At 39.8% G+C, this 12500-nt stretch overlaps 1 protein-coding gene across 2 annotated transcripts in view; it reads right to left on the bottom strand.

Moving 5' to 3' along the window:
- The window catches only part of LOC138000441 (alpha-(1,3)-fucosyltransferase 10-like), a 9398-nt gene extending 7959 nt beyond the window's left edge, over window positions 1–1439 (bottom strand). Inside the window, exon 1 of one of the 2 annotated variants that reach the window (XM_068846859.1) lies at window positions 1032–1439. In XM_068846859.1, coding sequence (XP_068702960.1) covers window positions 1032–1293 — 262 coding nt within the window. In that variant the 5' untranslated portion in view covers window positions 1294–1439. The remainder of the gene's footprint in view (window positions 1–1031) is intronic. The other variant, XM_068846860.1, reaches the window with a different exon arrangement.
- Window positions 1440–12500: the final 11061 nt, after the last annotated feature.

Genomic DNA, 12500 nt, shown 5'->3' with positions numbered 1-12500 from the left:
CTATTTTGAAGTCCACATTAGTCTTGCTTTCAAATTTTATAGCTGTGAAGGTGCAATCTGTTGCAATGACAGTGGACTAGACTGACTTTTGGACTGAGAGGCAGTCTTGAAATTCAGAGGGTAGTCAATGGAATGTTTTGAGACCAATTTATTGTTGCCATCGTGAATAAGCATGGAGTCCTGTTCCCTGCTAGCAGAAGTCTCTTTTCGTTAATTTGTGTTCACTGGGATGACGAGTACTGGAAAAGAGACCTCTGCCATGGGTCGAAACTCACTTTGACCCAAGTGCCGTCCACAACCCTGGACAACACTCTTCAAACTGCACACCCCATGATATGTTTGCTGACTGTAACTTGAGCTCATTTTGCCCTGCACATTCCTTTACAGGAATTCTGCTGTTGTTAAGTCAGCCCACATAACATGAAGTATCATGTGAAGATGTGGTCACTAATTAACCACCGCGCATGCTCAAACCAGTGAGTTTCGACCCATAGCAGAGGTCTCTTTTCCCATACAAAAAAAAAAGAAAAGAGACCTGTGCTAGCAGGGTAGGAGTCCTGTTAAAACACAAATTTCATTCAGAGGCTTAGCAACTGGTATTACTCTCTCATCCTTTAAAAATGTCCCCCACCGCCTCCCCCTCTGTCTCTCGCTCACTCTCTCTAAAACTTCTTCTCCATATATACATCTCAAGAGGCTCTGCAAGGGCAAATTCCAAGAAGCGGCATGGCCTAAAAAGCAACAACAGCACGTAAAGTGAAACCGTGACGAACGACAGCCTTTCTTTAAATTTCCTTTAATTTCCGACAGCAACGTGAAACATTGACAAAGCGAGACCTTTAAAAATTCAGACAAGCGAAATAGCACTTCCCCTCCCACCCCACCCCCAACCCCCTTCCTGGCAGGGCCTCTCCCAACCACACCCATCCCAATCTGAGATGAATTAATTCAGTCAAAGCACTGTTTGTTTCATTAAAACTAGAGCCGTCCCTTTATCAACTCAACGATTGTCAAAGCCATATTAAGCCCACCTTCTGAATAACCATCGATCCAATTTTCGTCAACCTCCGGGTAATCAAAGGAAATGTTACCATCACCTTGTTGAAACCGCTCCCTGTTTTCCACTTCCAGCCACCGAACAGAGTCTGCCTCCTCAGTATCATCTCCATAGATAACAGTGTCTTCGGAAAAAATCAAGTAAATTTCCGCACAGAAAAGCGCAATCAAAGTTAATAAGCTGAAGGCTGACAATATTTTGCAGCAAGACCGGATGCTGCGACGAAGATACGCCATACAGAAGGTGCAATGAATGTGTTTATGAAAATTGTGCAGGGTTCAAAAAAAATTTGTGAGATCATGCTCAATTCTGTAGGCTTTTCATAACGTCGAAAAGAGCTGCGAATCTTGGAGGAAAACCGATCTGCAACATGAGACGTAATATCAAGGATATGACAGTTTGTGACGCATACATAACCTTGGACACAAACCATCAACACGGCGGGAAAAAGAAAATCTTAATTGACCACAGGCTCCCCAAGCTGAAAATACGTGGTGTATGCGACAGTTTGTGTATATAGAGAATTGTATGGGAAAATCACCGATCGTAAAAAAATTGTGTAAATAACTATCTCATTTGAAATAAAGTTTTCCTACCTCAAATGTGTGACCAACTTGTCTCTTTTGACGAGTTTCGAGCCATTCTGACGCCGTTTAGTGAAGTCATCCGGAAGGCCGTTGCTGAAATAATGGGAAGGCCGGTGACTCCATCCATTGCTGGCCAGACCTCACTCCACAAATCGTTTTCTCCTCAACAGGAAAAGTCCCGAATCGCAATAAAAACAACAGTTCCATAAAGCCCAATAAATTTCACTCCAAATACGTGTGTTTCGGCGGCCGAAAGACTCGTGGCGAACGAAAACTTTGCCTTAAGATTCACCTCTTCGGCTTTCCTCAGAGGCTTGTGACCGGGTAGTCAACAACGGAAACTCACAAGATGGTTTCAGCCTCAACTCTGATTGGTCCATTTGAATTTGACCGCGCGCTGGCAACACGACCATTGTTGACTTGTGACTGGGCAGTCAACAACGGTCGTGTTGCCAGCGCGCGGTCAAATTCAAATGGACCAATCAGAGTTGAGGCTGAAACCATCTTGCGAGTTTCCGTTGTTGACTACCCGGTCACAAGCCTCTGAGGAAAGCCGAAGAGGTGAATTTTAAGGCAAAGTTTTCGTTCGCCACGAGTCTTTCGGCCGCCGAAACACATGTATTTGGAGTGAAATTTATTGGGCTTTATGGAACTGTTGTTTTTATTGCGATTCGGGACTTTTCCTGTTGAGGAGAAAACGATTTGTGGAGTGAGGTCTGGCCAGCGATGGATGGAGTCACCGGCCTTCCCATTATTTCAGCAACGGCCTTCCGGATGACTTCACTAAACGGCGTCAAAATGGCTCGAAACTCGCCAAAAGAGACAAGTTGGTCACACATTTGAGGTAGGAAAACTTTATTTCAAATGAGATAGTTATTTACACAAGTTTTTTACGATCGGTGATTTTCCCATACAATTCTCTATATACACAAACTGTCGCATACACCACGTATTTTCAGCTTGGGGAGCCTGTGAATTGACATGTTTTACGTTGCCTTTTTAAATCTCATTTAATTATTTATAGGAGAGTGCTAGCCCTGATGTAAGGGGAACTTTTCATTCGAAAGTTTAAAGAGAAAAACGGTTCCGTCGACATTTTCCAAAGAAAACAAGTGTTAAAAAAACAGGTGCTACTGTCCTGAAACAGGTGTTAAAAGCCGGGTTCAAAATGAGCATGCACCTTGGAAGAAAACCGGTGCAAATTTTTGGCTTAATAGAATCGTGGTACTGTAGCTGCATAGGTCTTAGCAACGTTACCAGCAATATTGTTTTCGAATTTCACTAATATACCGTGTCCATCGAGGAATTCTTGTAATAATCAGCTCCATCCATTTTAAGAAAGACAAGGAGACAAAACGTTACCTGATACTAAGTATATCAACAAGTTAAGCATTTTCGTGCTTAATGATAAAATTGCAATTTTTATTATTGTTGTGTTATTCACGGTGAGTATCGGTCGTGATGTCATACGATTTCAGCGTTTGGACGGCATCCTGTTCTCGCAGAAATAGCCTTGATCTCCTGTGACAGAGTCAGACATTCCAGCCCTCCCGATTTTATCGGGAGTCTCCTAATTTGGTTGTCTCCCGCGCTCCCGATTTTTATCAGATTCTCCCGATTCATCATGAAATTCTGGAAACAGGAAAAAAAAAAGGCTTATCTTAAGTAATTTTTGCAATCTGAATGTAAAACGTTACGTATTACACTTTTTTATCCTATAATGTCTCGCCCAGTCCCTCCATCGAACACCCCGTGTTGTATTCCACTTGAGAGAAACTAAATTGTAAAATTTTCCGGGGGGAGGGGGGATACCCCAGACCCTCCTAAAGGCTCGCCCCTTGGGCGCTCGTGTGAGTGCCTTCGGCGATAAAAAAATCTCCTAGCTTGCATAGTAAGCGCAAGGGGAGAGGCCGGGAAGCGAAGCGAGCGACCAAGCCGCGCGGAAAGGGAACTGGGGAGGGAGAAAAGGCTTGGTCACTCGCCAACCTCGTCCCCAGGGCCTTCTCCTCTGCGATTTTCAAAATGGCGGCTCGTCTGGAGAAGACCCTGGCCAACGCTGAACTAACACCTTTGTTGATTAGCCCATTCATATGAACACGCTGATTGGTTTAAATACATTCTAAAGAAATATGGCGGACGTAGTGAGTGTTTACACGAAAAAGAAAGGGGTTTAGGAGGTTGAATTGCAGTTCAGTTCAAGCGATGTTGAATCAGACTGTTATTAACGATTCGAAAGGTGAATCTTTTCCGTTATATTTTAATTTAAAAGATGTAACCTATACCATAGAAATAGAAATAAGCGCGGGAAAATATACATAACGAGCATGTACCTTAGACAGCTAGCGAGCTGCAGCTCATTACATGTGGTCTTATTTGCGCTTTTTGTTGTTCTGTATTCATGTGCAATTAGTTTTTCCGCGTACGGAAACAAAGAAGAGTTTGAAGCGTTTTTTATGTTCGAATTTCAAATCTAAAAAGGAGCTTTTGCTCGTTACAGAGCACTGCTCTAATATACGGAAAATCGCTTCTATTTTCTTGGACACGTCTTCCTTAAATGTAGGATTTCTGCCTGTATTAGGTTTAGGCTTATTTCAAATCTTTTCAAATGCACTATTTTTTCTAATAATTATATTGTTTTGGTGGCCGAGGCTGAATTGAACATTTTTATTTTCTGCCGAGTTTACGTTGAAAATATTCTTGTGAATATTCTTAGATTTTAGCATATGGTATTTATGTTGTCAAAAGACTGTATTTGCTGTCTGGATGGTGTTAAAGTAGTTTTAGAGCCAGCCTATAGACCTGTATTAAATACATGTTATTTGATACAATGCACATGACTTCTTGCAGAAATGTTATTAGTATCAAACTTACTGCCAGTGCTATGTTTGAGATTCAAATGTAAAATACGTTTACTGTATTGAACTCAGTGTTTCCGCCAGACCGCACCATTGTGGGAATCCTGCATTGCATTTAGAGAAGGCCCCCAGAGAAATGGAGAAAGGGCCAATTTAGCCCTTTACTTTTACAAGGCTGCATGCAGGCTTAACCCAGGGATAGTAGGGATAGTATTCTAGTAACCATCCCAAGGCTCAAAATTGTGACCGATATGGTCGCCAAAGAACTAACAATGTACAATGCGACTAACATTTGTTTCTTGGCGACTAAAAATTCTAGTTTAGTTGCCATAATCGCGACTTCCTTTCGCTACGTTGAGGACACCTTATGTTCTTCTAGTAAGCCATATTGAAAGATCTTTGTTTCTTTAAAACACTTAACATAAGAAAAGAAGTCAATCCATCCTTTTGCTTTGCTGTGTCTCCCTATAATGCATTACAAACCCTTGGTCATTGACTTTGTCTTGTATGCCTTTGTATTAATCCTGACCCAGGTCCTTCATGCCAGACCTCTGGCGACTAATTTTTTTGGTCCAACTATTATCTATTGGCCCCTTTCCTAAGAAATTTGCCCCTGAAACAAGTCTTCAGGGGCCACTTTGGCCCTCAAGTATAATTTTCTGGCTAAAACACTGAACTATGATGCTTTTTTCTCAGTACCTGGCCAGGGAAAATGGTTCCTGTTTTATTGTGTCTGAACACTTACATTCCTTACTGTGTTAGTTTTTCTATAAGTGGGGGCCTTATTTCAATTCTTGTTTAAGTAGTGCACAAGAGAACAATTGTTTACTGTAGATAAATTGCCATCTTGATGAAGCATCTTAGCACTGAAAGCGGTCAATACAACATTTATGAAAGCTGCTGTATATCTTTTAGTGTATTCCACAAGCCAAGGCAACCTCAAAAGTAAGGTTTATAGGTGAAAACATTTCAACAGAGTATTAGTTACTAAGAGAAGATATATAAAAATTACATATTCCAAAGTAGCATTCTTTGATCTAGGCAGTGCAAACTATATAATGTATCATATATAATGTATCACATTGAAAACATTTGTATTAATCAAGCATTCCCAACCTTGTCTTCAATCAATGTTGGCATAATAAAGGCATGTTGAAAGAATTTGCACTGTTTTTGTCTACTTGTGTTGGTGAACTTTATACTACTTATTTGAAACCTTTTATATTCTTCAAAGCTTTTTACAGATAACTGGATGGGGTCTGGGGTAGTAGTTAGAAAGGTTTTCCTACCATTACTGTTTCCAAAATAGATTGTTTCTTTGGTCACAGCAGTGATTATTATCGACCAGCAACATGCAACAAGTTGCAAATTGCAAATTCCTCACCCACACAGTGTACAAATGTGCAGTAGTCACCCACCTCTTCGGAACCTCTAATTTTATTTGCTCCCGGACTCATCCACCTCTATTGTTTTCAGGAATAGGCCATTGTTTCTGTTGTTTATTTTATTGTTTTCTTGGCCAATCCTGTTAAACCTTACGAGAGGTGCATGGCGCCTCCAAATGTGTGTTAGAGGAACATTAAACAATTATATGTCTGTTTTACAGAACTATTGTTCAGTGATCAATGGAATGCAATACCAGTGAGGGGTCCAGGAAGCCTGCCCCACCCCCTATTTTGGGTAAAAATAGAAAAGAACGCAGATGGAAGAAAAGCCGGCTGGGCAGGCAAAACAAACACAAAACCACCCCCACCCTCCTTTAGCTCAAGGTCTGAATCTGCCACTGAATGCACTTGCAAACACTATTTTTTATGGCAAGCAATTCAAGTTCAATGATAAAGCAACTTGAACTGGTTGCTACAAAAATTAATGTAGTGTTTGTAAGTGTGTTACACTGTCATGTGAACAATAATCTAATGTACAACCAGTTGAGGACGTGAAAAATTGTTTAGTAGTCCTCGCACACATCATTTATTACTTGCATAATGACTTCAGCATGCTTCTTCTCTCATATGGGGAAGGTGGAAAAGATGTGCTGAGCTGAGGTCAAGCAGTCACATTCCAACACTATGGCATCTATAAGTTTTAGGGTAAACCCCATAGTAGAGTCAATACTGCCAAATCTCCTGCGGCTTCCTCCAAGGTGTAACCGGTATTGTTTAAGGATCTCCTTTATTTCAAGTCTTTGTAGGGTGGAAACTGTTCTTACTTTGTTGGTTGGAGGCGCTCCCTGAATACTCTTTAAAAGTCCATCTTCCCTTTCAGCAGCAGTACAATTACTACAATTGGAGCAACAGTACTGTGGGGAGGTTGGCTGTTGAACTGGCTGTGGAGAGAGTCACTGTGAGAGGAAATTGTCTTTCCCAAGAACATAACACAATGTCTCTGGTCAAGGCTCAAACCCTTGATCCGGAGTCAAGCGTATTGACCATGAGGCCACCACGCCTCCGCATCAGACATTAAAGAATGTAGTATAATTAAGCAAATGCAACATAGGAGCATTTATTTGAGTGTTTAAATGATTATGCATTATTACATGATCAGCTTAAAAAAACCTTCTGCCATCTTTTCAACCAATCAGAAGCATTTTAACCAGTACCAATCTTAACAGGTTGTCACTAATCCCTGTCTCGCACTTTGCATCACCTACATATATATAAGTTTATTTGATTGCTTTATTTGATGGTCTGTGCTCATTGGGATTGACCAGAGTTCTTACTCTGGTTTTAGTTTTACAATGGGTCATTGAGCCCCCCCCCCCCCCCCCTTCCAACCTATACACTTAAGAATTAAGACGTAGAATAACTATGTAATTTCACATGCATTTAAACAGTATTTTCTTCCATTTTACACTTAGTCTGGTGAAAATTAAAATTCAACAACACATCTTTCGATAAACTCATTCTCAGTATTATTCTGTAGATGTCATTTGATAAAGAGAACAATGCAACAGGTCATTTTGGCAAACATACCAGTTTACTGGAATTAATTGGTGTTCAAGGTTAGACAATGGTAAATCAAAGCCTAACAATTCATGCAAAAACTTAGTGCAAGGAAATTAGTTTTGTAGTTTGTGGGCTGCAAATAGGATATACTTACATAACAGTCAAACTTTTTTCCCAGGTTAAACAATAAATAATAAATTAACAATTGAAAAAATTGTTTGTTTTCTTATAGTAATTCAGTAGTTTGAAAAAAACATAAGTATTTAGCCCCCACCACCTAAAAGGTTACTTAAAATTTATGGGCATAAAGAACATCCACTAGCCCAACTTAAAAATTAAAAACAATATAGCCTTGGGTTATCAGGCAATAATTTCATTTGATTAAAGAACTGAGTGAAAATGTGGTTCAGCAAGGAATTGAAAATGGGTTTCCAGATTGTTTCTAATTATTTATACATTTTCCTATATACATTCAGATTAAAGTATCAGCCAGAAATAGGTTATAGAATATCACCTATACAACGTAAGTTTTTGCAAAAATTAGATTCTCTTTGCCCCTAAGTTTTTAATTGAATCCAAAGCCTAATAATCATATAAATTTTCATACCTGTAGATTCAAAAAGGGTCAATTACAAGGGTGTGTAGTGCTGTTTTTAGGTCGCGTGATCATCCGAGTATATTTTTAAGTCATTTAAAACTGTATACTGCATGTGTATAATTAGCTTAAGACTCAATTTAATAACTTCTGTTAATAAGACTTAATAAAAAGCGATGCCTGTGAATTAAGGAAATCATTCAATCAATCGATAATTTAATTTCAGACTAATTAAAATAAGCTTATATAGAGTTCATTACTTCATGTTCACATAGCAAGTTGGAGTATGTGACTCGATCATCTTGCTTGAATAAGCTTAGTAATATGAGGCCACAAAGAGTTTTTCACTCTGTACTTAAGAGCAGCTGAGTTTTTCTCTTTGATGTTCAATCTGATTTCAATGACTTGAGTACGATAAATAAAGTGAGTACGAAAGTGTAATAAACTTACAAATGCTCACAACGTTGGATTGAGATACTTTTTTGGATTTTCGTACACGTACTTTTAAAGCGGAAAAGTCCTGCTCCAGAATTAAAACGTCCGTAAAAACATTTCATCTTACTGCGAAGCCACCACTGCCTCGTGTACAAACTTAAAGCGTTCTTTGACCGGTGTTTTGCTTCCCACGCAATGCTTCGCCGCCATTTTGTTTTGGTCGTTCTCAAAATGTCACGTGATAAAAATCTCCAAGATTTTTGGAGATTTTGTACCACGTGAGTTCAGCGTTGGCCAGGGTCTTCTCCAGACGAGCCGCCATTTTGAAAATCACAGAGGAGAAGGCCCTGGGGACGAGGTTGGGTCACTCGCTTAGCTTCCCTCCCCTCTTGCGCTTGCTACGCAGGCTAAAAAAACTCCCTATTTTCCTTCAAAAGGGGTACCGTCCAGCAACACCCCGTGCTGTAAACGCAGGGAAATCACGATGTTTGGCTTTCCAGCAAGAGAGGCTAATGATATCCTACAAAACTCATGTTGTATAGCTAATTGGCATAACAAAAATGATAAGGCTTTAACACTTACATATTTTTTTAGTGCCTACTGTAACAGTGAACAGAATCCTAAAACAAACAGGAAACTAAAGCTGTTTGCTCAACTCAGAAAACTCTCCCAGCAAACCGTTATCTTTTCCGTCCCATCAACTTAACTAAACTGAAACATGTCGTATTTCTGTACTACTTATCTATAGCTGAAAGCGACGAAAGGTAGGGCACATGATGAATGAAGCCTTTTCTTTTGAAGGCTTCCATGGCTTTCATACGACAAAAATGTGAGATCTGCTTCTCCGAAAAATACCCCAGATTCTTCCTGAGGTAATGAACGGTTGTTTCGCTACTTAATTGTTGGTATCAATCCTGGAAAGTTTAAAGTCTCTGTCGTAACGACTGAGCTAGTGTGAAGTTGAGCTTGTATAGAGCTAAGTGCATCGACTTTTTGGCCATCGGGACGTTGTGACAGACAAACGATTCCAAAATAAACTTCACCAGAATCAATACTGTCACCAAATGTAAACTCGAACACTTTATGAGACCAAGATGGCGCCCATTGTATTCCTTGTATTTTCCTTCTGATGTTGAAGTTGACACCCCGATACTGATCCTCCAGTTTGGATACGAGATCTTCTAAATTAAATTGTAAACTTAACCGCGGCTGAGTGTTTATTTTTAATTTGCTTAGAGCTGCTTTTTTCTCTGTATTGCAATTTTTGGCATATCTTTAGAAGCTCTGATAAGGTTACATGATGCCTGGAGGACCTATGACTAGAACAGAAACGAAAGGAGAGCGAAAGAGAACGACAACAACAAAACGGAATACCAGTAATAGCTCATACTTGTTGGAAGAAGTTACTCCACAAATTCTTTCCTTGGGCAATAAATCGTTTGTTATTTTTACGGATGCGTTATTTAAAGCGGATGCGTATTTTTAAAAAGTGATTTAATCGGTTTTTCCTTTGTTCAGGAATGAAACTCGAATTTTTATTGACAACTGGAATTAAATAACAATTATCTGTACTATTTTGGACACACAAAGATAAAGTTGAATTGCTTGTTGGTTTTGCTTTAAAGTGCGAGCGAACAAGTGTTTTTTTTTAATCCATTTGTCCAACTGGTTTTCGATGTGCCTCGACCGTGACAAGAAAATTTTGCCCTTATATTATAAACACGCACGTAATCGAAATGAGTTCTCGTAAAATTAGGGGGAAATTTCACTAGCTTGTGTTTTCAGAAATATTTTTAAAGACTCCGGCTTTTTCGGAATACACGATGCTGCACTGTCCTTTCTGGACCTCAACATTTACAAACTTATTATCTCCTGTAGATCCAGCTCTGATGTCCACATTCCGAAGAAAATTCACCTGGTCCTCCATTAGGCTTACGAGTTGTGAAATGCTGTAAATGCGTGATCCAATGCGTGACACAAGCGACCTGGACCGTCTGAAAATCAGGCTAGTGTTTACAAGGATGTGAATTTAAAAGCATGGAAATCCGACCAGCGATAACTCACTGAAATTGCTTAAACGCATCTTGCAACCAGGGCATAAGGGTGACAATGTGCTTCTGATAACAAAGTCATCACACCGAACATTGAAAAATTAATAAAGAAGACAGGCAACAAGCAACAAGAAAACAACCAGGGATAGCTAGGGATTTTGACAGGCTTACCGCAATTAAAAGAAGCGTAAGATTTGTTTCCAAGTCAGCCAAGTTATACATTCTATTATCAATGTAACAAATTTGATTACCTTTCAAAACCTTTTTTAGTGTATTAGCCTCGAGAACATACCAATATGGAGATGACACAGCGAAATGTGCGTTTCGCAAAGTACCATTTCGTTTCGTTTCGCAAATTCCATAAGCCCAAGTTGAAGCATTACTGTCTGAAGATGTGGCACATCGAGTGATTTGGGGGAAGTTTGCAAACTGGACAGGGGGATTGGGAAAAAAACTGAAGGTGACAAAGCACAGAAAATTTGCAACTTCACCAGCAAAAATGTAGTTTAAGGAATGGGGGCAAATAAAACAAACAGTGCCATTGTCACTGCCTCCAAAACAGCACCTGGGATTCACCAGATTAAAAGTCAGTTTGATAAAACAACAAAGATGCATATCCTACCCTGAGCTCATTCTATAAGAACTGCTAAAGATCATGAGATGCTCATGTTTAGGACTTGCACAAATTGCGCCCTTTTCGAATTAGGCGCAACAGATTTCATGAGCAGCATTCCAAGACATCCCATCATTGTCTCCACTGGTAGGACAAGACATGGAAAAGCACAAGAAGCAGATTGCTATGGAATAGCATGCTCAACAATTTGGCTTGCTTACGTGAACCCTTCCAGAAGATATATTTTCAATAACAACACGAAGTTGTAAAAATGTGGGCACTAAACATGCAGTGGTTCCCTGCTGGCAATAAGAAAAGAATTAAAATATTGATTGTACACTGACATGAAAAAACGTGCCTCCAATCTATGAGATGATAGATAAAACCACAAGAAGGCATTCAAATACTAGTTTCACTGTGAAAATGAAGTACAGCAGATTCTCAAAACAAAATATATTGTATAATAATTGCTTTCAGGAAAGTAGCTTCGGGTCAATGTATAGTGGGGAAAGTCGTTGTCAGGAGGTTTATGTACACCGATAAGAAATCAGATAATCTTCGAAGTGTGTAAAACTGGTTAACTGTCAGTTGAATCAGATCGAATTAATATTGAAAATACACATATAACGTAAACTTTAGGGAAGGTACGTTTATTATTGGGGGGGGGGGGGGGGGGAAGGTTGGAGGGTAACATCTTTCACTCAAAGCTAATCCAGGGGAGGGTCATCCTAACTTTAAGTTACACTCTCTAAACTTTACAATCTGAGCCCACGGCACAAAGTTGTCCCGCTGCACTTTGGTTCGTTTACGTCCATAACGAGAGGAGGAAGCTTCAGTTGTGGCCTCCATCACTGCGTTGCAGCCCTCTGAGAAGCGCTTAAATCACTTGATTCACTAGAAGCAGAAGTAAACGAACCAATACTTTGCTCTACAAAGTCACTCTCCGAGTCTGATGCCGTTTGGGCTGCGATGGCCTCTGCTTCCTGCACGCTGATGGAGGCTATGATCTTGCTGCCAATATAGGCTTTTATGATGGCGATTTTTTGTTTCTTGGTACCCTTGAAAGTCATCTTGTGATGTTGCAAATAAAGATCAAGTTCGCATACCTTAAGGAGGGGGACATTGAGGTGTATTAGAAACCACAAAACCGAAGAAAAAATCATCCAAAACCGCAAAACCGCAAAAAAAATCGGCCAAAACCGAAAACCGCATACAAAACCGTCAAAAAACCAATACAATGGCAACAAGAGCGGCATACAGAGCAAACTACGCTAACACTTTATTTCATCAAAGTATTTGTGAATGTCATGGACTTGTCTAAAGCCTCCATATCTTTTAGTATCTGCTAAAATCATAGGCTTT

This window comes from Montipora foliosa, chromosome 4 (genome assembly GCF_036669935.1).
Source record: "Montipora foliosa isolate CH-2021 chromosome 4, ASM3666993v2, whole genome shotgun sequence".
In the NCBI taxonomy this organism is placed as follows: Eukaryota; Metazoa; Cnidaria; class Anthozoa; order Scleractinia; family Acroporidae; genus Montipora; species Montipora foliosa.
This window is presented reverse-complemented; position numbering and strand designations above follow the sequence as displayed.